This window comes from Manis javanica, chromosome 6, assembly GCF_040802235.1.
Source record: "Manis javanica isolate MJ-LG chromosome 6, MJ_LKY, whole genome shotgun sequence".
Taxonomy (NCBI): domain Eukaryota; kingdom Metazoa; phylum Chordata; class Mammalia; order Pholidota; family Manidae; genus Manis; species Manis javanica.
Window position 1 is genome coordinate 35471633 of NC_133161.1, and position 26441 is coordinate 35498073.

At 32.4% G+C, this 26441-nt stretch overlaps 1 protein-coding gene across 1 annotated transcript in view; it reads left to right on the forward strand.

Annotated features, from left to right (window-relative positions):
* SAMTOR (S-adenosylmethionine sensor upstream of mTORC1) overlaps nucleotides 1–21828 on the forward strand; it is a 77546-nt gene extending 55718 nt beyond the window's left edge. Inside the window, exons 4-5 of the mRNA XM_017656636.3 lie at nucleotides 8553–8667; nucleotides 18689–21828. Of these exons, the coding sequence (XP_017512125.3) occupies nucleotides 8553–8667; nucleotides 18689–19318 (745 nt within the window). The 3' untranslated portion in view covers nucleotides 19319–21828. The remainder of the gene's footprint in view (nucleotides 1–8552; nucleotides 8668–18688) is intronic.
* Nucleotides 21829–26441: the final 4613 nt, after the last annotated feature.

Below are 26441 nucleotides of genomic sequence, written 5' to 3' on the forward strand. Positions count from 1 at the left end.
TTTTTAACTTTTTCTGCTTTTCCTTGAAGAAATGATGGAGACAAGAGGAAAGTTGGAACTAATGTTTTTATGTGCTTCAAGGCATCTTGTAATGATTTTAACACACTTGTCATCTGTCAGACCTAAAAGTTGGCTTTAGAAAAATTCAGAAAATGTATTTGACTATCATAAGTTCAAGGAGTGACAGTGCTGTTTACGTACTGACTCTCAAAAATACATTTTCTTTTTCTCTCCCCAACCTTTAAAAGATATGAGATGAAAATTTGTTTTTCCTCTTGCCCTCTTTCAAACCAGCAGGAATAATAAGGGCTAGATCATTGATTTTGACCCTTTTAACTATAGAACCTTTTCTTCAGAGGAAACATTTATGTTCTGGTCAATGGATATAGAAGTTGTAGCCTTCCATTATCTCCTATATCTGTTTTTGTTGGCCCTTAGAATTTAGAAAACACCTACAGTTCTGTAGAGAGTACTTTGGGAAAATCACTGTTTAAACTGCATACTTGGGTAAATATTGCCAGGTTATTTTATGTAATGAGCAAAAAAATATACTTAGTGTTTACAGCTTCCTCTTAATATGTCTTGAAAAGTTCAAGATGCTGTTGTGCACACTGGCAGCATTCCAGACAGAAAATTATGTAGGAAGTAAAATTCTGTATTTACTTATTAAGCCACTTAAACAGCAGGATGGGAATTGAGGAAGAGAGAGTAAAGAAATGTGGTCTTATAATATAACTGTTTTGGAAAAGAAACCAAAGATAACATTGAGGGAAAACAGCATAGGAAATTTAAATAGAAAGTTGCCAATTGAATAGCCTGGATGTTTTTATATATACATTTTTCTTAATTTTTTCTTAAAACTTTTCTATTGTATAAAAAAGAAAAAATGAAGCTAAAGACCATGAATTCTTACAGTTTTTTAAATGTTTCCAAATACAATTTTAATATTCTGTGCATAAATTTGTCTTAAAGGTACTAAAAGTGAAAATTTACTGAGGATTGCAACTTAACAATTTGAAGATGCGTTAAAATGGGAAGGAATCATAACAAACTTTTTAGCCAAACTGTTTTCAAATCAGTGTTTTATCACTTTACAAAATATAAATGAAGAGAGGTACTGTATATGTGCTAAAAAAAAGGAACCAATCTTAACATTTCACTTAGTTGTCATTTGCTTTCTATTATTTAGATTTTCTTTATTAGAACTAATTTTTTCCAGATATTTGCCCTACCAACATTAATAAATTCAGCCATTCCTTTTTGTTTCTCATAAGATATAATGACAGATTCTTATTACTTATTTATTGCTCAGTTTTTTTCAGAATCATATTTTCCATGTCAGTAAATGACTTTCAAATATAGGACTTACATACAGCTTAGTGCACATTTAGAACAATGTGATAAAATGCCCCAGAGTAGTCTCCTGAGAACAGATATATTCTAACAATGCTGCCATAAACCACAAAATTTAATAAAACTATTTAATGGAGTTACAATACCTATACTACATTCCTTTTGAACATTCTTAATGGTGGTAAATTGTCTATTGTAGTTGAATTTGGTATTAGTTTTTAGAGAGATGTTTTAGTAGAAAATGATAGGCTGTGGTAAGCCAGACGTTGCTATGGGAAGAGGGATGAAACATGAAAAGGATAAACTGAGGAAGGGCTGTCTTAGGGTTACAGATGTCTTGGAAGGGAGTTTAAAGAGCGTATCCTGACAAAGAGTGCTAAACATGAATTCAGAGATAGAATCGCAAATATTACTTAAAATTCCTAGCTTGTATTCTGATGATGTATATAAATACTAAGTAAACTGAAGTAAAAATAATTATACTTCAATAATATAGTCCAGGGATACAGGACTGTATCTGTTTTAGTCACTGAAGTCCAGAAATTTTATGTAGGCACCTGAGGCAGCTTTCTGCTAAGAGAGATCTGCTTGGCAACTTTTCTGTTCCCATGAAGACCAATTTTGCTTTTAAAATTTGAATTCCTTGAGAGATATCTTTTAATATTTAAAGTAAATCTGCATTTTGCTTAAGTTAGTTTAATTTTCTGTTCCTTGCAATTAAATCAGACCAAGGAAGTGATTTTGTAAACTCATGTCTTTATCATCACCGCTTATGCATGGAAATTCAGCTGGCCCAAGCAGAATCTGTGAACTACCCCTAGTTGTATCAAAATGTGATTTGTGTGTCACATGTGCATTGCTTTCTACAAGGAAAAGGCTGTAAGATTTCATCAGATATTCAAAGAAATTTGTTACTGAAAAAGATGAAGACCTAGTAGGAGAAAGCCTTAGAGAGAGGTCCCCACAGAGTCCCTCTTCATTGTGTCTTCATATTGAGGCAGTTAAAGACTTTGGCTCATTATCACTGGATATGACAGTGCCATAATTACACCAGTTTTTATTCTGTGTATGGCATATTGAAAAAGGAGCCCCTTGGAGCTTTATTACTATTAGATACATATTAACAATCAGAATAGATTCTTATGAAATTTGGCCATAAAGAAAATTCACTAGGTAATTTTTTTTCCAAATAAGTCTTAATTTTAATCATTTCATTATTTCTAGCTGAAAGTTGTTATATAGACTGGTTTGAATTTGGCAAGAGAGTAGTTTTTTATTCTGTCAAGAACTGATCTAAAATTTTAGAATAGTCTTTGGAAGTCATCTGATCCAACCCTTTCATTTTACAGTTGAGGAAACAGACACAAAGGTAAGTAAAATTTCTAAGGTCATTTAGTAGTGAAGCATGAGTAAAGATAGAGTTCTATTATCTGTCTTCGGAGCCTTTTTACTGTACCAGACTTTTGATAATTGTTATTTCTTTTCTCCATTTATAATGTATAGTTAACTCATTTAACCTAACAACACTATAAGGAAGGTGCTATTATTATTCACATTTTAGTAACTTTTCTATCTCTTTGGGGAAAGGACATTGTGATTGTTATATTAAAACATATAAGTCAGTTTGTAACATTGTTACATACATATATGTGCTTATTCATGGTAGTTGAGTTAGATATGAGATATGAGTGGTAGATAAATCAAGGAAAGAGCCATTTCAGATAATACTTTCTTCTTTATTTTCTAGGAAATATGATTAGAGGCTGTTTTGTTTACTTGCTTGTTTTTGGAAATCAAAGTGAGTTTTAAAACAATGTTAAAGACAAAAAATGGCCCTCTGGCCTTAAAAAATTAACTACAATATATTAAAAACAGTAGCTGGGCCACATTTCAAAGGGTGCTTTATGAGTTTCAGAGATTCTATGGAAAGTCTACACATACTTGGAAACATATACTTTTACACATTATGCTTTCTGAGTGGAATGACAGTCACCCACCTCAACTGTCTTCCCCTTTTTTACTGCACTCTCCCCTTCCTCTTTTCTCCTGGGAAAAGCCTGCTAATCTGCAGGTCCCAGCTATGGGTTTCCCTTCTCTCCCACCATTGTTCTTCTATTCCTATAACATTTTATATATATACTCCTCTACTGTTCAGTCATTGAGTTGTTTTCATGTTCTATATTTGCATGTGTGTCATCTTTACTGGTGAATTCCTTGGATGTCAGAACTCTCTTTAATAGCTCAAGCTCTTAAAAGTAGACAGATACAATAGATTATTTGATAAATATTTATCAGATAATCAACATGTATAGATTTTAAAGCTGTTTATTTTTAAATGATGCTAAAGGTACTTGGATTTTTTCATAGAAAATTTGAAATTCTGCTTAGATACATAATGTCAAATTAATGACTTTTAAGATTATGATTAAACAGTCTTAACTATATGATTATAGCTATTTAATATAATCTTTTAAAAATTACCTTCTAAAATCTAATCTTATTTCTGAATTTAGAACTTGAGTTTTCAGATTGATAGCCCCATACTTACACACCAAATATTAGAACACGTGACCTGACAGATATTTTTTTGTTTCGTATTCTGTGAGTGAAAGGTACTCCGAAATATGGTTTAAATGCCAAGATACTAGAATTCCCAGATCCTTCAACCACAATGAGGAAGAATAGTTCAGTTGGTACCATTAGGAAAAAATCAAGATCCTATTATACCATTTAAGTATTTCTTTTGTTAAATGATTTTTCCTTACTTTATTTTTGAATTCCAGGTATTTAACCACCATTTAACTTACAAATACAAAGGGCTTTTCCACCAAGTCAATATATACTATGAGAATTTGCATAAATTTAGTAATTGTTGAATTTTAAGTATTGGTGCTTCAAATACAGAAATATTGGTGTCTGGATTTAGTCTTTATCAATAAAAATCATCTTTGGACTGTGTGATTACTAATCCTGTAAGAATTTGTTAAGGGTAAATCTGAGATAGACTAGGATAGCTTTGCATAGAGTACTGATATGAAAGAATTGTTTTTCTCTTGCAGAAAAAATTTAGTGATGAAAATGAGAAAATTGGGTAACTCAAAGTCATTTTAGTCATTCAACTAAGTAAAATGAACCTATCTCTGATTTTGTCACCTACAAAAATCAGGTATTTAGGCATCCTAGTTATTGTATATATCTCAGATTACTTATTCTCATCACTACTTTGAAATTATAGTTATTAGATTTGCTGTTAGATCCTTATTATTTAATGTGTTATTAAAGAAGAATATGCTACCATACCAGCTTTTTAAATAATATTTTGAGAATTGGATTTCAGTATATGATTTCAGTATATTCCTTTGTAATTCAGTTAATTCATTTAAAAGCATTAGTTTGAAAAGGAATCCATATACTTGACCAGACTGCTGAAGGGGCTTATGGTCCAAAAATATTTAAGAATCTCTGACTAGAGGAATAAAGTACACCTGGTTGTATGATGGTAGATTCTTTTTTTCAGAATTCATGGTCATTCAAAATTTGGATCATGTAAATATTCACGGGAATTCAGCAAGTACATTAATTAAAGTCACAGTTACCTCTTGCAGAGAAACTAATATTTGAAAACATTTAGGAGCAATGAACCTGTATATCCAGGTAGTTCCTCTTATTTTGTGTTATTACAAGTAGCACTGTGATGTAGTGTCTACTTTTTTAATAATTTAATGAATTGACTCTAAAGTTAAATTCCTGTTACATGTATTGCACGTTAATACATAAGTAAAGGCCGTCAGTTAAGATCACTCAAATTTGACTCTCTAGCCTTTTTTGATGAAGAAACTTCCAATTCTTTAATAGATTAGAGCCTATTTTGCCCTTAGCACACCTAATGTATTCACATAATATAGTACTTCTGTATCAGTGGACAATAATGAAACAGTACTTCTACTTATTTAAATAAACTTAAAAAAAATCTCTCAAATTTCTCAAAAATCTCTTGCAGTTTTTTTTTTTTTTATTGTTAGATAAGTGTTTTTAGAAATGTGAAAGAGCTGATAAGGCGAAAATGCAAATTCTGGCAGGTAAACTGAGAGGAGAGCACAGAGCTGCTTTTGCCCTGAGAGCATCTGTCCAAATAGGCAAATTTTAACTATGGTTTTTATATTTCACTGATAGAGTAAAAAATAATTACTAAGCATGTATGGAAATAAGTGACCAGGATATAAAGCCAGAAGACAGCATCAGATACTAGAATTACAAGTCACAATTTATAAAATAAACTTTTTTCTTAAAAAAGAATTGCTTGAAAATTTCTGCAGGAACTAGAAACTTTAAGGACTTACTAGCCATTTGAAAAGCAAAAATTAAAAGATTAAATTCTAGAGATGAAAACTAAAATAATTAGAATAACTCAGTGTATGGCATGAATTGAAGAGGAAATTATTTAACAGCGAAACAGATTAAATGAAATTATCCAGAATTTAGCCACATATAGACAAAATTCAATATAGAAAAAAATTTAAATGTTTAAAGACATGGTAAGTAAGAAAGTCTAACTTCTTATTGGAGTTGCAGAAGGAGATGAAAGAATGTGAGAGCACAAACCATTACTAGATTCTAAAGATATATTTCAAGCAGAAGGAAAATGATCCCAGAGGGAAAATCTCAGGCAAAAGGAGGAATAAGAACCAAAAAAACTAGTAACTCTGTTGGTGAATCTAGATGAAAATTCATAAAACAGAATACACAAAAAGGCTTATTATAAGCCGTATAATTAATAGAATTTATATGTTCTCAAGCATTTGTCTGGTCTGGGAGATGGCTAAAATTAATCAGTAGTTGAGTAAACATTTTGTTAAAGGAATAGAAATAGAACTTTAAAATCAGCAATATGAAAAAAACAATGGAATTTTTAAAATTTAAAAGGAAAATTCTAAAACCACTTTTCAAGTTTGGCTATATAATATATTCACTTGGGGGACTTCTAAAAATCCTAATGCCAGACTCCATCCTACATCAATTAAATCAGGATTTCTTATTGATTTTAAAGCACCCAGGGTGATTCTAAGGATAGGAGTGGAATAAAGAAACAACAGATATAAAGTGCAAAGATACTAGATACAAATCAACTTATGCCAGTAAATCACATTAAAAGTAAATGATATAAATAGTTAAAAGACAGATTGTCAGACTGGACTTAAAAATCCGATTTATGCTGCTTATAAGAGACATATGTAAAACATAAGACTTTAGAATAAATATTTCTAAATATAAATGTTAAGACCTCAAGCTCTTGATTAAAAACATAACCCCTACTAATTTCATTCTTTTTCTGGGAAAAAAATCAACTTCACATTGTTTTGACGTGCAGTGTCTCTTTTGGGAACTTAACCTACTGTCTGTAGTTTATTCTCCCTAATGGGCCCTACAGAAAATATTAACCAAGGTATAAATGAGAGAAGCTGGACAGGTTCTTTCTGCCCTTTCAACTTCAGAGAACCAATATTCTGTTTTTACCCAATTATTTCTCTGTATTTTCTTTATTTTTTACAATGTGTACTCCAGTATTTTAAAGAAAACTATCTTAACATCAATGAAAATGATGTTAAACTTAAAAATAAAACTGTCAGTTATTTTACCAACAAAAATATGTTTACTCAGGAAGAGCATAGAATTGCAATTCAGAACCAGCAAGCTATGGTCCACAGAAGGAAGGAGAGGAGTGCTCTTTGTTTTGTTTTGTTTTTATTTTTTATAAAGTTATCATTGATATACACTCTATGAAGGTTTCACATGAAAAACAATGTGGTTGCTACATTCACCCATAGTATAGAGCCCCCCCCCTTACCCCATTGAAGTCACTGTCCATCAGTGAAATAAGATGCCACAGTCACTACTTGTCCTCTCTGTGCTACACTGTCTTCCCCATGTTCCCCCCCCACACCATGTGTACTTATCATAATACCCCTCAAGGAGTGCTTTTTTATAGAAGAAAAGGGGAGTTGGGAGGACTGTTTTAAGCAAAAAGTCTGTCAGAGGAAATTGGGAGACCCATGTGTCATGGCTGCTGCTCGTGGCTTGAGTTGTGACAGTCTCTATTGGCTGAGCTGTTTCCAGAGGAGATAAAAACTCTTCCTTCCTCCTACTGCATAGTAAAGTAGCCAAAATAGTATGCTACTTTTAAGGTGTCTGTCTCTTCCTTCCTGTGAAGTTTGCAATTGACAAGGAGTGGTGGGCTAGAGAGCTCCAGTTTCAGGCCTCTGGCTGCTATGTCAGGTTTCCCTTTATTAATGGCATATGTCTGAAGTTTAGTTTTATTGTTTCTTTATTGTCTGAACATCAGATTAGGACTGTAAGCTTGGGGCTTAACTCTTGTTGTATATAAATCCATATGAGTTGAATGTGACTGACTTTATAAGATGGTTGTTTATGATTTTGTTCACCCTTTTTTTCCTCTCATCTTTTTGGACATGAAGCTCATGCACACAATAAAAATATTCATAACTTAATACTGTTTGTTTATGTTTTTCCCTTTGGTCCTTTTAAGTCATTGAGACAAATCCAAAAACATTGCTATATTGATTGATACTGTGAATTGATTTGCTAATGGATTCTTTCATGTACAAAGACAGTTTTCAAAGTGTGGTTTGGGGGTCTGAGACCCCTGCAAAGTCTCTTGCAGGGAAGGGGGTTATTTCCAGAATAATATTGAGATGTTATTTGCCTTTTTTACTGCCAGTTCTCTCATGAGTTTGGAGTGGAGACTATCAGAGACTACATGGCACATGATGTTGCAACAGTTTGAATGCAAAAGCAAATAGGAGAATTCATCTGTCTACTGTTAAGCTGGGACATAAAAGAGACTTGAAAAAATATGAAACACTCATGTTTTACTACCTTTTTAATCTAGATTTTTCATTTAAAAAGTATAACTTACATTAGCATATGCAATAAGTTAATTTTTCTATAAATGAATCTTTCATAAGATTATTAGGTTTTTAACATCAAATATGGTATTGAGAACTATAACCCTCATAAATGAAAGCTCTTCAGGGCCCTTCATCATTTTTAAATGTATAAAGGGATCCTGAGACCAAGAAGTTAGAGAGCCAGTAATCTATATGATGTTTTATTCTCAAATGTTTGAATTCTTCTTACACTATTTTGTTTGCCTTTGATAAAATAAAATAATCTGTTTTTAGGTTGCTACAGACCTCAGGAAAGATCAGATTACTTGATGTTGGCAGCTGCTTTAACCCATTTCTGAAGTTTGAAGAATTTCTAACTGTTGGCATAGACATTGTACCTGCTGTAGAGGTATACACAATTCTGTTTTGGTTTTGTTTTGAGACTTGAATATTTTACATGTATATTTACAAAGGAAAAGTACTGTCTTTACATTCCTAATATAGCAAATATATTTCTTGTGTACAAGTTGATAAGAAATTTCTGTTCAAATTTAAATGTATATTCTGTGAAAATTTTTAAGCAGTTAGTTAACCAATATTAATTTGACCAGTACCATGTTTGTCTTTATTTTGTTTTATTCCCTATTTCTCATCTATTGTTAGAAACTTCAGTAGATTTCAGAGATTTCCAGATAGCTGTAGTGTTTGGACTTTTTGTTTTGCTATTTTTTAAGTTCATCTCTCTTGGAAATGTACTGTGATGTAGAGTCATTATGGACTAACAGAAAGAGCAAGGGCTTTGGAGTCAGCCAAAACTTTTTTAAATCCCAGCTATTTGTACTTACTACAAGAAAATTACTTTATTTAGAATGTTTCTTCTACTTTTAAAGTTAGATTTTTTTCTCAATGAAATAAGTTCATAATGTTTATCATTTTACTTTTGATATAGCACCAGGCACACACACACACACACACAATTTACAATTTGAATTTTTTTTGTTACAAAGAAAATATGTGTTTGAGTATAAATTCTTTGGGCTAAAATTTTTTTCACCCCCCACTGCTATGTTCCTAGTATCTAGAAAAGCACCTGGTATATTAAATATTCAGTAATACTTCTTTAATAAAAGAATGGAATCTTAACTTTCCTAGGTTTGAATATCTGAGCCTCAGTTGTCTCAAGGACTTAGAATGGACCATACCTCATAGGATTATTAGAATTGTTGTAATGTGTACTTGAGAAAAAGTATAAAGCCCCTAGCAGAGTGCCTGTTACATAGTGTGTGCTATTAATGAAAAGTTCCTGCATGAAAATTCATTTGACTTTCATATGAATCTTTTCTTTAATTTTGATGTGTATGATTATCCACATTGAAAAGAAAGTAACATTGAAGAACAAGGAAAGAACGAGTAATAAAACCATTACTATTATCTCAACTTCCTAAAGATGGACAAATGTTTGCTTTATGGTAAAACAGCAGTTCTTAGCTTATCACTGAAGAGAATGCCTCTGCTCTCGGGAGCTGTAGTTTTAAATTGCATAATTAAAATATCAAAAGTTAAAGATGAGGGAATTTAAAAAAAAAAAAAACAATTTGTTATATTTAAGGGAACCCCATAAGACTATCAGCAGATTTTTTAAGTAGAAATTCTACAGACCAGATGGGATTGATATGATATATACAAAGTGTTGAAAGAAAAAAAACTGCCAAGAAATACTCTACCTGGCAAGTTATTACTCAGAACTGAAGGCCAGATAAAAAGTTTTCCAGATAAGCAAAAGCTAAAGATCACCACTAAACTGAGCTTATAAAAAGTATTAAAGGGACTTCTTTAAGCTGAAAACAAAGGGTGCTAGTTAGTAACTAGAACACGCATGAAAGAATAAATCTCACTGGTAAAGTAAATATATATTAAAAATCATAGATTAATCACTTATAAAGCTAGTAGGAAGGTTAAAAGACAAAAAGTAAAAGTAACTGATTACAGTAATTAGTTAAGCGGTAAACAACATAAAAAGATGTAAAATGTCATCAAAAAAATAAAATGTGGATGGAGAGAGTAATAATATTGAGCTTTACACATGAGGTCAAACAAGTTAAAATAGACTGTTACAGATATACACTGTTACATGTAAACCTCATGGTAACCACAAAGCAAAAACCTATAGTAAATACACAAAAGCTGAAAAGAAATACAAGCATACCACTAAAAAAGCAAGTCATCAAACCACAAGGGAAGAGAGCAAGAGAAGAAAGGAACAGAGGAACTACAAAAAACAACCCCAAAATAATGAACAAGATGGCAATAAGCACATATGTATCAGTAATTACTTAAAATGTAAATGGACTAACTTCTCCTAGCAAAAAAATATACAATGGCTGAATGGATAAAAAACAAGACCCATGTATATGCTGCCTTTAAGAGACTCACTTTAGATCCACTTTAGATTTAAGGACACATAGATTGAAAGTGAAGGGTTTGTTAAAGATATTACATGCAAGGAAACCGAAAGAACGCTGGAATAGCTATACTTACATCAAATAGACTGTAATAACAAGGGTGTAACATAATGATAAAGGCAGTCAGTCCAACAAGAAGTCCAACAATTCCATAAATTATTTGTAAATATTTATGTACCTGACATAAGTGAACCTAAATATATAAAGCAAATAGGAAGACTTAAAGGGAGAAAAAGCAGTATAATAATAATAATAGAGGACTTTATCCCACTTACATCAATAGATAGACCATTCAGACAGAAAATTAATAAGGAAACATTGACTTTAATTGGTACATTAGACCAAATGGACTTAACAGATTTTTAAAACAGTCTATCCAAAGGCAACAGCATACACATTCTTCTCAAATGCACATGGAGCATCTTCCAAGATAGATCATATCTTAGGCCACAAAAGAAATATTAATGTAAGAGGATTGAAATCCTATCGAGTACTTCTTCCAAACGCAATGGTATGAAAGTAGAAATTCTGTGAAGAAAACTGGACAATTCACAAATATATGGAGATTAAACAACATGTGTCAGAGAAGAAATCAAAAGAGAACTGTAAAAATGACATGAGACAAATGAAAATGCAAATGGAACATACCAAAGTTTATGAGATGCAGCAACAAGGGGAGAGTTCATAGCAGTAAGTGCCTACTTAAAGAAACAAAAAAAATCACTAATAAATAAACTTTACACCTTGAGGACTTAGAAAAGAAAAACAAAGCCCAAAGTTAGTACAAGGAAGGAAATAAAGATGAGAGCAGAAATAAATGAAATAGAGATTTAAAACACAACAGAATAGAACAATGAAACTAAGAGCTGGTTCTTTGAAATAGATTAACAAAATTGACAAACATTTAGCTACACTCATTAACAGAAGACCCTAAGTCAGAAATGAAAGAAGAGATGTTACAACTGATACTATAGAAATACAAAGGACCATAAGAAACTGATGAACAATTATACGCTAATGAATTGGACAACCTAGAGGATATGGATAAATTCCTAGAAATACACAAGCTACCAAGATTGAATCATGATGAAAGAGAAAACCTGAACAGACTGATGATGAGTAAAGAGATCGAATCAGTAGTCAAAAACCTCCCAGCAAACAAAATAACAGGACCAGATGGCTTCACTGGTAAACTCACAGAAGAGTTAATACCAATCCTTCTCAGTTCTTCCAAAAATAGAAGAGGAAATTTTTCCCTCATTTTATGAGGCCAGCAATATTATCCTAATACCAAAACCAGACAAGGATTTCACAAGAAAAGAAAATTATAGGCTAATATCACTGGTGAACATAGATGCAAAAATCCTCAACAAAATGTTAACAAAATGAGTTCAACAATACATTAAAAGAACCATACACCATGATCAACTGGAATTTATTCCAAGAATGCAAGGATGGTTCAATATCACAAATCAGTCAATTCAACATCACAAATCAGTCAATGTGATGCACCACATTAACAGAGTGAAGGATAAAAGCATAAAATAGCATGCAGAAAAGGCATTTCACAAAATTCAACATCTGTTTATGATTTTTAAAAAAACTCAAGAAAGTGGTTATGGTTGGACTATATCTCAACATAATAAAAGCCATTATGACAAGTTCACAGCTAACATCATACTCAATGTGAAAAGATAAACGCTTTTTAAGATCAAGAACAAGACAAGGATACCCACTTTTACCATTTTTATTCAGTGTAGTACTGGAAGTCCTATCCAGAGCAATTAGCAGAAAAAGAAGTAAAAGGCATCCAAATTGAAAAGGAAGAAGTAAAACTGTCACTGTTTGCAGATGACATGATACATACAGAAAACCCTAGACTCCATCAGGAAACTTAGACCTAATAAATGAATTCAGGAATGTTACAGGATACAAAATCAATACAAAAATCTGTTGTATTTCTATACACTAATAATGAACTATCAGAGAAACTAAGAAAACAATTCCATTTATATTTGCACTGAAAAGAATAAAATGCCTAGAAATATATTTAAGGAAGTGAAAGACCTGTATACTGAAAACTATAAGACATTGTGGCTGGGAAAATTGGACAGTCACATGCAAAAGAATGAAACTGTACCACTAACACTATACACAAAAATCAACTCAAAATGGATTAAAGACTTGAATGTAAGATCTGAATCATAAAACTCCTAGAAGAATACAAGCGGAAAGCTCTTTGAGATCAGTCTTGACAATGATTTTTCTGATTTTTCTGAAAAGCAAAAGCAACAAAAGTAAAAGTAAACAACAGGGACTACATCAAAGTAAAAAAATAAAAAGCTAATGCACATCAAAGGAAACCATTAACAGAGATAAGCCAACCGACTGAGTGGAAGAAAATATTTTTAAGTCATACCATCTGGTAAGGGTTAATATCCAAAATATATAAAGTCTCATATGACTCAATAGGAAAGAAAAACTGTGTGATTTTAAAATGGGCAAAAGATCTCAATAGACACTTTTCCAAAGAAGGCCAACAGGTACATGAAAAGATGTTCTATATCATTCATCAAGGAAATGGAAATCAGAACCACAATGAGATATCACCTCACATCTGTTAGAGAGTCTGTTATCAAGAAGACAAGAAATAAGTGTTGGTGAAGCTGTAGAGAAAAGGGAACCTTAATGCACTATGGGTGGGAATGTAAATTGGCATAGCCACTGTGGAAAACAGTTTGGAGACACCTCAAAAAATGTAAGAAAGAACTAACAATATGACCCATCAAATCCAAAAAAAACCCCACTAATTCAAAAGGCTATTTTCCCCCTCCCCCACTGTGTTCATTGCAACATTATTTAAAATAGCCAAGATATAGAAGCAACCTAAGTGTCCATTAATGGATAAATGGATAAAGCAATTATATATACACAATTGAGTATTATTCGGCCCTAAAAAATGAGTGAAATCTTGCCATGTGAACATGGATGAACCTCAAGGTCATTATGCTAAAGTGAAATAAGAATAAAACAAAAACCATATGATCTCTATTATATGTGGGAACCTAAAAATAAATATCGTTATTTTTTATAAACTAATTTCGTAGATACAGAGAACAGATTGGTGGTTGCAAGAGGTTGAGAGTAGGGTTGGGGAGAAATGGATGAAGTGATTTTTAGTTTAAATATATTGAATTTAAAAGAAATAGATATAGCTTAAATTCCCCAAATAAAAGGGAAAGATGGTCAGACTGAATAAAAAGCAACACTCAAACATATGCTGACTATAAAAAATTCACTTAAATTATAAACACAGAAATAAGGGATGAACAAAAAGAAAGCTGGTGTGGCTAAATTATAATCAGGCAAAGTAAATGACAGAACAAAGAATATTATGAGCAATAAAGAAAGATGGTCATTCCATAATGATAAAAAGGTCAGTTTATCACACATACAAAATAATCCTAAACCTTCACACATCTAATAATAGAGCTTCAAAATACTGATAAACCAAAAACTAATAAAACAGCAAGGAGAAATAGACATTTATAAAATTATGGTTGAATTTCAGTACCCCTCTCTCAATAATTGATGTAACAATTAGAACTTCTGTCAATGAAGGACTCACAAGGGAATTTAGACCGTATTTTGGAATGAAGGTAAATAAAAACTTAAGAGACCAAAATGTGTAGGATGCCACTAAAGTAGCTAAAGCAATATATAGGGGAACTTCTATAGTACTAAACTTTATTAGAAAATATGAAAGGTCTCAAAGCAATGATATGAACTAAAATTAAAAAATCAGAGTGGAATTCAGTGAAATAGAAAACTTTTAGAAAAACCAGTAAAGAGAATTGATGAAAGCAAAAGCTAGTTCTTTGAGTAGTTCAATAAAATTGATAAACTTCTATCCATATTGATCAGGAAATAGAGAAGGGACATCATTACAGATTGTACCAATATTAAAAAGACAATTAGTAAGCATTATGAACAGCTTTATGGTAGTAAATTTCACAACTTAAATGAAATGGACAAATTCCTTGGATGACACGTACTACCAAAGCTCACTTGTGAAGAAATAAGTAATTTGAATGGCCCAAGATGTATTAAAGAAATTAAAATTGACAGTTAAAAACCGCAAAGAAAATTCCAGACCCAGAAGGCTTCATTGGTAAAATTTACCAAATAGTTAAAAGGAAGAAATATCAGTTAAACACAAAGCCTTCCGTAAAACTGAAATGGATTGACTGTGTCCGAGCTCATTCTGTGAGGCCATTACTCTGATGCCAATATCAGAGACATTATAGAATTAAAAAATTGTATGCCATATCCTTCATAAGCCCAGATGCAAATGTTATGTACAAAATTTATGCATATTGAATCCAGCAGTATTTCATAAGCATGGTTAAATTTGTTTTATTCCAGGAATGCAAGATCGGTTTAATATTTTTAAAAAATCTTTTCACCATAGTTAACACATTTAAAAAGAAAAGATGATTTCAGTAAATAGAGAAAAAAGCATTTAACAAAAAGTCAAACATTCTATCCTGAGAAAAACTCTCAGAACAGAATTTCCTCAACCTGATAAAAGGTATCTGAAAAACCTGCAGCTAACATCATACTTAATAGTAAAAGGATAATGCTCTTCCCACAAGAATTAGAACAAAAACAAGGTAAGGATAGCTATTCTCACCACTTTAATGCAGTGTTCTCTAGAGGTTCTAACCAGTGCAATAAAGCAAGAAAAAAATGAATAATGGGCATCCAGATTGGAAAGGAAGAAGCAAAACTTTTTATTCACTTTTTATTCACAATAGATTACATTGATCATCTATTAGACTATTCCATGGAATCTATAGAGAAATTACTTGAACTAATGAGTTTAGGAAGGTTTCAAAGTATAAGAATAATAAACAAAAATCAATTGATTTATATATACTAGTCACAACCAATTAGAAATTAGAAATAGTACCTTTTATAATAGCAACAGAAAACATTTAACATATGAACATATTTATATGAAACACATATTTCATAAAATCTGGCCAAAGATGTGGAAGAACCTGTGTATTGAAAACTATACATTACTGAGAGAAAGACCTAAATAAGTGGAGAGATATACCATATGTACAGATGGAGAAAGTCATTATTGTCAATATGTCAATTTCCCCCAAATTGATCTAACAGATTCAGTATAATCCTGATCAGAATCCTAGCAGGTTTCTTTGTAGAAGCTGAAAAACTTACAAAGGAAACAGAATAGCTAAAATAAACTTTTAAAAAGGACATTGTTGGAGAGTACCACTACCCAATTTTAAAATTTATTTTAAAGCTATGGTAATTTAAGACACTTTGGTATTGGTATCAAGAGTTATCAATGAAATATAATAGAGAGTTCACAAATAGGGCCAAACTTATGGAATACTGGTGTTCAACAAAGGTGGAAAGGATAGGCTTTTCAGCAAATGGTTTTAGAACAGATATCATAAACAAAAGAGAAAACTTAAGTCCATTCCTCATGTGTCATGTACAAAAATGAACTCAAAATGGATCTTAGACATCAATGAAAAAAACAATAGCTATAAAACTATTAGAAGAAAATTTTTATGACATTGGGTTAGGAAAAGATTTCTTAGATACAATACCAAAAGCAGTCCATGAAAGAATAAGTCGATAAATTGGCCTTTGTCAAATTTTAAACTTCTGCTCTTCAAAAGACACCTTTTAGAGATTGAAAGGACTAGCCACAATCTGAAAACATTTTCAAGTCATATCTAATAAATTGTATCCAGAATAAAGATCTCTCAAAACTCAATAGCAAAACAGCTAAACATTTAAAGCAACCCAGTTATCTTCATATGAGCAAAAGATTTGAACAAATACTTCACCACAGAAGATATATATCTAGCAAATAAGTACAATTGACCCTTGAACAATGTGGGGGTTATGGGCACCTACCCCCACACATTTGAAATTTCCCCCAAAACTTTTGACTACCTAAAACTTTACTAATAGCCTACAATTAATCAAAAGCCTTACCAATAACATAGTCGATTAACACTTACTTTGCATGCTATCTTTATTATATGCTGTATTCTTAGAATAAATAAAGCTAGAAAAATCTTTTCCACATTGTTCCAAATCTCCAAAAAATGTTCCAATATATTCATTGAAAAACATCCACATATAAGTGAGCCCATGGCAGTTCAAACCCATGTTGTTCAAGGGTCTGTACATGTAAAGAAAATAGACATCACTACTCATTAGGAAAATGCAAGTTAAAACAACAGTATACCACTACATACTTGTTACAGTAACTAAAATGAAAAAGGCTACCCATACCAAGTGTTGATGGGGATTTGGAGAGACTGGAATTCTCATACACTCCTAGTGCAGATGTAAAACTGTTAAACCACTTTTGAAAACAGCTTTGGAGTTTCTTTAAAAGGTAAACATGCACATACTATATGATCCAGCCACCCTTTCCTAAAGTTTACCCAAGATAATGAAAGTATGTCCATTCAAAGACAAACAGGAATGTCATAACAGCATTATTTCTAGTAGCCAAAAATTAGAAACAATCCAGATAGTCATAAACAGGTATGTGTAAACAAGCTGTGGTATATCCTTGATTGACAGTAGGATATTCAGCAAGTAAAAAGGAGTAAACTGTCAATATATGCAAAAAAATAGAGGATGAATCACAAAATACATCTGCTGTGTGAAAGAAGCCAGGCAAAATAAGAGTACATTATTCTGTCTTATTCCATTTATTTAAAATTCTAGGAAATACAAACTAATCTCTAGTGATAGAAATCACATCAAAGATTGCCTAGTGGCTGGGGAAGAGCAGGTGGAGTATGAGGAAGGGATTATAAAGATACACTTTTGGGGGTGTATTCATTAATTTAATTATGGCAACAGTTTTTGAATGTGTAAATGTCAAAACTTAATAGTGTGTACACTTTAAATATGTTTATGCGCCAGTGATACTTCAGTTTGTACATCAGTTACATTTCAGTAAAGTTCTTTAAAAAGTAGGGTAGGAGGAGAAAAACAATGTTTTTCTGTGTAATAGAACTTTGTGAATCATTTTCCCTAATAGATAGTCCAAGTGATTATGTGACCAGCTTGTCTACCTACTAACAAGAATGAGGGACTAAGGTATTAGCCCCTATCTTTGTTAATTAATAACTACTGTATGAAAAGGGTAACTAATTTTTATCTAATTTTAAAATTTTCTTATTCTGGATCATGTCCATAGAGTTTAATATGCAGCAAATTATACAATGCCATTTATTCCTTTAGTTGTAGTGCTTCCCATGGTCATTTGACTAAGTTAGTTAAATTTAATATGTAATTTGTTTTAAACCAGGATTAACTTTTTAATAGAGTAAGCATAACATTACAATTACTTTTAAAACATTAATTTTAACCATCCTAAAAGACATTTTTCATGACTTTAAATGGTTTTCTGCTTTTACAGACTTAGAATGCTTCTTTAATTATCCTCTTTGACTTCTTTGATGCATCTTTATGTCATGGTATTTCTTGTTTCAAGTTGTTTTTATATTAGCCTATTTTCAGTAACTGTAAATACTGAAGTGAATGTAAATATGACTCAATTTAGAAATAAATCATTCCTATAAACTCTTACCCAAACTAATTTCAGATAAGGTTTTATTATTTAAAAATATATGCTTTAAATAAATATTTCTAATTTCAAATTGTTAGGGAGAAATACAATTTTTAATGATGACTAAAAATTCTCTGGGCTTAGTACTCTGATATTTTTGTGAGTAAAAGTTTTGAATAAGTCTGTGCTAGCAGAATAATTAGAAGGGAAAGGTACAAAATTAAAGCTTATATTATATAGAATTGCTGTGAAATAGTTTGATGTAAAATCCATATAATAGGGTAGAAGTAATCTTGAAATTCTTAATATGCCTTGTTTTTCCCTTTCTGCAGAGTGTATATAAATGTGACTTCCTGAACTTGCAGCTTCAGCAACCACTCCAGCTTGCACAGGATGCTATAGATGCCTTTTTGAAGCAGCTGAAAAACCCTATTGATTCTCTTCCTGGAGAACTTTTCCATGTGGTTGTTTTCTCTCTCCTTCTTTCTTATTTTCCATCACCTTACCAGCGATGGATTTGCTGCAAGAAAGCCCATGAACTGTTAGTGTTAAATGGTTTATTGCTTATCATCACACCTGATTCCTCCCATCAGAACCGTCATGCTATGATGATGAAAAGCTGGAAGATTGCTATAGAGTCCCTGGGCTTTAAACGTTTCAAGTATTCAAAATTTTCACATATGCATCTGATGGCATTTAGAAAAATCTCCCTAAAAACCACAAGTGACTTGGTTAGTAGGAACTACCCAGGGATGTTATATATCCCTCAAGATTTCAACAGTATAGAAGATGAGGAATATTCTAACCCTTCCTGCTATGTTCGATCAGATACAGAAGATGAACAACTAGCATATGGTTTCACAGAGCTCCCTGATGCTCCATATGACTCAGATTCTGGAGAAAGTCAAGCCAGCTCTATTCCTTTTTATGAGCTAGAAGATCCCATATTACTTTTAAGTTAATATGAAAGCAAAAGGCTCTTTCAGTCCAGATTCCTAAACTAATTGCTTACACTAATCAGAAATACTAACATGAACTCAGTACTTAAAACCTGGTTTGCATAGAAGAAATGCAAAGGTTTACAGAGTTTGTTATTTTTTTCTACTTCTGGATTTTAAAATTTATTCTTATATAGAAAGCTTAAAGTTTCATGCAGAGTGACTCCTGTCATAGAAACCTCTGTTACTTTAGTATTTAGCACTAAGATATCATAGAAAGGTACCTTTTTCCTCTTTTGTGCTCTTGTGAAACATAAAGCATAATTTGATATGTATTTCCCTTTTTTCAACTTCAGTGTTTAAACCATTGAAATGAGAAAGATATGTAGGAAGCCGTAGATTGCACTTTTGATGACTCATAAATTAAATGAGACACAGATAGATTGGTTTAGTTGTTTTGTGGTGCACTTAGTTTAATTCTTTTTTCTAACTACATTACCTGTTAACAGAAAGCCATTTTCTGTTGTGTTGTCTGATGATCCATTTCCTGAACTTTTTTGGAATCGATAATTCTTTTTTCACTCATTTGACAGCATCAGACATTGGGGGAGAGGTTCCCTCAAAGTATGTATTCCAGTTTCATTAGTACAGTAAACACCATTGCCAAAGTAGAATTTTCATATCTTGTTGATTTGGGCCTTGGTGTTAAGTATATTTAACTGTGAGAGTTCATTTTTATCTTTTTTAAATTTAGGGGTCATTTACAAAATTTTCTATTTAAGCAAGGGACAATATAATAATACTGACCTTAAAGACCTTTACGAAGGGTTTGCACTTGTGAGAGAGTTTATGTTCTGTCTAGGCCAACCTTGATCAGGTCCTCACCTTTTTGTTAAGGAGGTGCTGCACTGCAAGTCTGGAATTACATAGTAAAATTTTAAATTACCTCTGCTGGTAATCTCATAAAATGGTTTTGACCTTTCAGTATTCTAATTTCTAAATACTAGCAGAAATTTTTCTTTGAATATATAAACCATTAGTTAACTGTGGGAATTTTCCCTTTCCACATTGATAAATGCCTTCCTGTGTTTCTGAATCAGAAGCAAATGATTAGGGAGAAAAATAAGTCCAAACAAGACAAGGTTAGTTTAAATAGCTAAGAACATTTAGTCCACATTGTCTTGTCAGCCAGCAATTGTCATGTAAACTATCATTTTTAAGAGTGCCACTGTGTGGATTTTTTTTTTCAAGTGGTTATTACATTAAAATTACCTCATACTGAGGTTTTTGCACTGAAATATCACAGTTTCAGATTTCATGGTTAATGTTGTATGTATGTATGTTTTTAAAAAAAACTTTTTTCAGTAGTTGATCCTAAATTTCATAAACTGCACTTCTTTACTCCGGTAAAACTGATGTTTTTGTGCTTATTGTGAATTGCTGTAGTTAACTTTGAATGTCAAACTTTATTTAGAAATACAAAATTTACCCTTTAAGATGTAAGTGGTTGGGTATGTGTACCCTATAGTTCAAATTTAATTTCACATATAAGTAATAAGATTGTAATTAATCTAAAAAAGTCAATTGACTAAATGCAATTAATATTAGTTGCTCAAATATGCCAGGAGTAACATAAAATTTTTCATTTACTTTCAACAGCATAAGCTTCCTTAATAATTAGGATTGACTTTTTTTCCAGCTAAGCACTACAGGTCATATCTTGTAGCACTCCCAAAAGAAGAAGAAAACAGGACAACACAAAACTTTGTTTTGATAGTAACTCTTTTACCACATCATACTGCCCATTTTCTTTCATTTGGCAAAACACTCTCTTAAGGGCAAAGAAACAATATACCTAATGAAAGTGCTTTGAAAGTAAATGAAAACAGTGGTTTTGAGAGGTTTGTGTTAAGTATGACATTGGAGTCAGCCTTTGTGTCATAGCTGAAATGTTGGTGCTATAAATTCTGATTGTTTACAGATGTTGATTCTGCTTATGCTCCAAAGTATGCACGATGTATTTTAAGTAGTACTTTAAAGAAGTCTCTTTATAAAACCTAATCCCACTTAGTAGAAATTTGTTTGGATTTATAAATATCATTTGTTTCTGTAAATTCAGCTTATTCAAATTAGGTTGGCACAGGATTTAAACTCATACATATTCCACCAAAGCCAATTCGATGTATAAGTGTTAAAATATCAGCAGTCGTGTGGCTTGGTGCCAGATGATAGATTGAATGACGAGAAGTTAATAGAGCCTAATTCTGTATGGGCACTCTTGAGAATGATTTCATTTGGTTGTAAAGAAGGGGCCTCCTGTCATATTAACAACAGGATTCTCCAAAATAATTTGGTGTTTCAAAAACAATTGATCGTTTGGCTAGATTCTTCAGGATCATGACTAGATCAAAAGTGGTTGATATCATAGTTGCCAAGTAGTAGGAGGTGGCATACCTGAAAATGTTTGTGTTTGTTGTATTTTTTCACATTTTGTGAACAAAGCACATTTATTAAAAATTTTAAATTTTCTAATATGCACTGTGTGTTACTTGTAAACTGAAAGTTTTGTGATCTCTGACCTGTCTTAACTGATTGATTTCAGAATTGGGAGGCAATTTAGAATTTGAATGATAGAATTTTCTAGCTGTGTTCATCTAGTCAAATCCCTTAATTTCATATCATTGAAGAGATCCAGAGAGCTCGTTACTTCCCCATTGTCTTGATTATCATGCTGTTTATCAAAGAACCACGACAACAGCCAGCATTAACTAGTTCATTTATGTCTACTTTCCTTGAAAGTTAACTACATCAGAGATAATTTAGTTACATTTATCAGTTATTTTAGGGCAGCAGATGGCTTTCTCATGATGTGGAAGTTCTTTATTCATTGAATGAATGAACTCTACCATGTGCAGCATACTGGGGAAACAGCAGGGATTGGGGTGGTCATAACCTCTGCTCTCATGGAGCTTATGATATAATAGAGAAGGACAAGCTTGGAGCTAATATCTCTATCTAGGAATGTTTGCCTACCAATCCTATACTTGTGCCCCCACTCAGGTCCCTTAATTTGTTTCCCAGAAATGGGACAGGAGGCAAAAAATGTTTTAAACACAACAATCTGTTCAGCAAATTGTAAACACATTGTGAAAAGGGGTGTATTGTTACCCTCTAGAAAAGTGCAAGCTAAAAACCAATTCTCTGACTGTAAAAGGCAGGGGGAAAACATAATTATGAGTTTTTGCAACATTTTCCCACACTTTTCTGAGCACAGTGCTGCAGTGGTATTCCTCTTTAAGAGCCCACACATTAAGGTAAGCAGAACATTGAAGATTTGCTTCCTCCTTGGTGTTGCAAATTGTTAGATGACAGCAAAGGTGTAAAAGAAGTTCTAAATTACTATTCCAAAAAGCATACTGCAAATGTCAGTTACAAAGAATGTCTGTGTTAGAAAAATTTGATTCTTTCCAAAACACGGAATTGAAATAAACTCCATGATAGTTCACAATAAAAATTTCATTTCCAAAATCCACTGCAGATACAAAGTTCCCCAGGATTATTGATGGTGGCCTCTGTTACATAAACTCCTATAACACATCTGTTTGAATAAGAGTTTGCAGAGGGCATTTACAAAATAATGTAGGAAAGAGCAAAAAACAGTCATAGTACAGTTATGCAAGATGGGGGGGGAGACTGGGCAAAGCATGAACCTTGTGTCTCAGTGTTACTTCTTACAACTGCATGTGAATCTGTAATTATCTCAAAATACAGCGTATCAGGGAACCAAAAAAAAAAGTCATAGTGTCCAAACTGTCACAGGTCTTTTCACTAGGAATCCAAGAGATTCCAAAGCCAAGCATGAATCAACATTCTCTGAAAATAAGGTAGCTGGGTGATTGCAAGAAAGAAGAGAGGTTGGCAGGCCAAATTCCTGGAGCCTGCCTGCAATGTTTAGAAACAGACCCAGGACAGCAAGAGAAACTGAAGGCTTAACTATAAACAACTTTGTGCTTTCCAACACACTGAATCATTAGCACAGATTAAAGTACCTGTCAGAAGGTTACTGTGGAAATAGTAAGAACCTGGTAATTTGAAAGTAAGAAAGTAGCATTTTGATAGGAAAGGTGATATTCTAGAGCTTTTGTAACTAAAAGTAGTTCAAGATAGGGGAACCCTAGTGACCTGGAAAATTTCCTATTGGGGAGCTACAGAATGGGAGTTAGGATGTCACAGACCATCTCTTTAGTCTTGCTTGGGGCTGTATGTATATTAAAACTGCTATTACCTATTTTATACTTCCAAAAGTTCAAACAACCCTTTATAATGTTTTCCTCCCTAGAATTTCTCAAATGTAAAGAAGTAACATTTTAACATAATTGGTGTAGAGATAGTATTACAGACAAACCTAAGTGCATAGTAACACTTCTGTAGATATATTTCACTTCCCAAAGGATGTGAAGCATGAAATTCAGAAGAGAGCAAGTACAGATCTTGTGACAGCTCATTTTAGATTGTATTTAGTATTTCTTTGGAAATACACTTAAGGTTGTTTTTGAGTAATAAAGTGTTTTCACTAATCCACTAGGCATTGTGGTTCCCTTTTATAACTGAGGGTTATTTGTCAGATAGCTCAAGTAAGGGATACAATTTCTGGCAACAAAACAAAGTAATTTGACACCAATCAATATTGATTCATTAGTTGAGGCTTAATTTCTGCAGTTACATTGGATGAGATACTATGAGGACTAATAGATGTCTGCTGTGCCCTTCAGGGTTGACAATGTAACTACCTATTAAGTATGAAGGAGGTGGCATATAAAATGTATGGAAATGTATAGGATATGTATTTAGGGATATATAGGAAATATGTAAATATAAAGGATGACACTTAATATGAACTAGGAGAATCCCGATTTTATTCAAGAGTAGAGATTGGTGATACTACATCATAGAATGGAAAGAAAACTCTTGAAAAAATTTTGTTACTAAAGTACTGTCTCTAGCACTACATGAGCACACCAGCTGCTGCTCCATCACATTCCAAGTCATGGACGTGACCTCATCCATGCAGAGTGCTTGTCTGGAAGTTATGGCACTGCAGAGGCCTTGCACACAAAACAGACTGGAGACTCATTCCCTTTAAACATAGCCTAGGAAATTACAACAAGAACAACAGAAAAGACACACTTTTGAAAGTACCATTCAGTTCTACATAAAGTTCTTTCAATAGTCATTAACAAGTATCATTTACTAAGTGACTTATGTTATCAGGTATTATGCCAAGTAAGAACTCTAAAAACATTGCCTCACTTTCATCCTTTCAACAAGTCTACAAAGTACTATTATCACTATTGTACTAGTGAGGAAAATGTGTCATTGAAATGTTAAGCAGTCATCTATAGTTACAGAGTTAGAAGAGTGGCTCAGCCAGAATGTAACTTTGGTGTGACTTCAAAGCTTATGTTCATTAACCACGTTGCATGAGTTGCTAATAACGTGGCTGTCTGAATGAGTATATATTTTTGAAACAAGTTTCATAAACACTGGACACTATATATGGTGCTGTGAGAATGCAAAGTTGAATAAGATAGGCATGTAACTGTTCGCATTGTGCTGTGCAAGGCATTTTTTTTACATACTGAGTTCTGATACCAAATCAGATTATGCTTTTAGAAAGCTTCCAGTCTAATAAGAAAGACAAATTACATACATGGAAATTATAATACAAGGTAGAAAACAGGATGTCACAGAAAAAATTGAAAAGGGAATCATATTTTCTCCTTTAAAAAGGCATGAGAGCCAAATTTCACAGATGAGTTTTATTAAACTTCTATGAAAGATTTTTTTTAAGTCTGCTCCAAAGAATTAAAAAGAAGTCAAAAGTTCAAAAAGAAAAGTGGAATTTTCAGCCCTACCTGATTCAAACTTGGAGGGCAAACAGACAAAATCACATGTTGTATTAATTTTCCATTGCTGTTGTAACAAATTGCCACAAAGTAGCTTAAAAAATACAAATTTATAAACAGTTTTAGGTCAGAAGTCCAACATGGGTCTCGCTGGGCTAAAATCAAGGTGTGCCATTCCTTTGTGGAGGCTCTAGGGAAGAGTCCATTTCCTTGCCCTTTCCAGCTAGAGACAACCTGTGTTCCTTGGCTCACAGATCTCTTCTTCCATCTTTAGGACCAAATCAAATCCTCACAAGAATTTTGAACTGCCCTCTACCATCACTTCTCTCTCTTCTTCTAACTGCAGCTGGAAAAGGCTTTCCTCCTTTTAAGAACTCATGATTAGATTGGGCCAATGAGAATAATCCAGAAAAATCACCATATCAAAAGGTCTTTAACCTGAATCACATATGCAAAGTTCCATTTACCAAGTAAAGTAGTTTATTTACAGCTTCCATGCATTAGGAAATCCTTGGAAAGCCAATATTCTACTTACCTTACAAACAATTTCGTTCATAACTGTTAGTGCAAAATGAAAAAATAAAGTACTAGAAAAAAATCAAAGGTAACATATTGACACAATTCATTATAACAAAAGAAGGTTTTTTTCTTCCAAGAATGAATTCAGGCAAGTAATAATATAAGCCACTATAACCACCAATTAAAGAGAAAAAATACACGATCATCTGCATGCTAAGAAAAGCATTAAATCCAACACCCATTCATAAATAAACTCTTAAGTTTAATAGAAAAAAGTCTCAACATGACAAAAAAAATCTACCAAAAAACCTATAGAAACACTCATAACTAATGAACACTAGAAGTCTTTCATTAGGGCAAAAAGAAAAACAATGGTGCCCAATTGCACCATGACTATTCAATGTACAAACGGGCTTAATTTAGTAAAATGAGATAAATAAATAAGGTATATACTGGAAGGGAAGAATTAAGCTCATTATTTATAGGTGATACCATTGACTAGAAAGTATAAATGACAAACTATTAGAATAGGAAAGCTTAATACATTGGCTTTCCTATAAATCATCAAAAACCAATTAGCAAATATAATGAAAAATAAACTCCATGCATGGTTGCAAAAATAAAAACAAAGAAAAATATTTAGCAATAAACCAAATATAAAAAAGCATTGAGATCTGTTAAAAAGAAAATACTACAATTTACCAAAGAACACAGTATTGAAT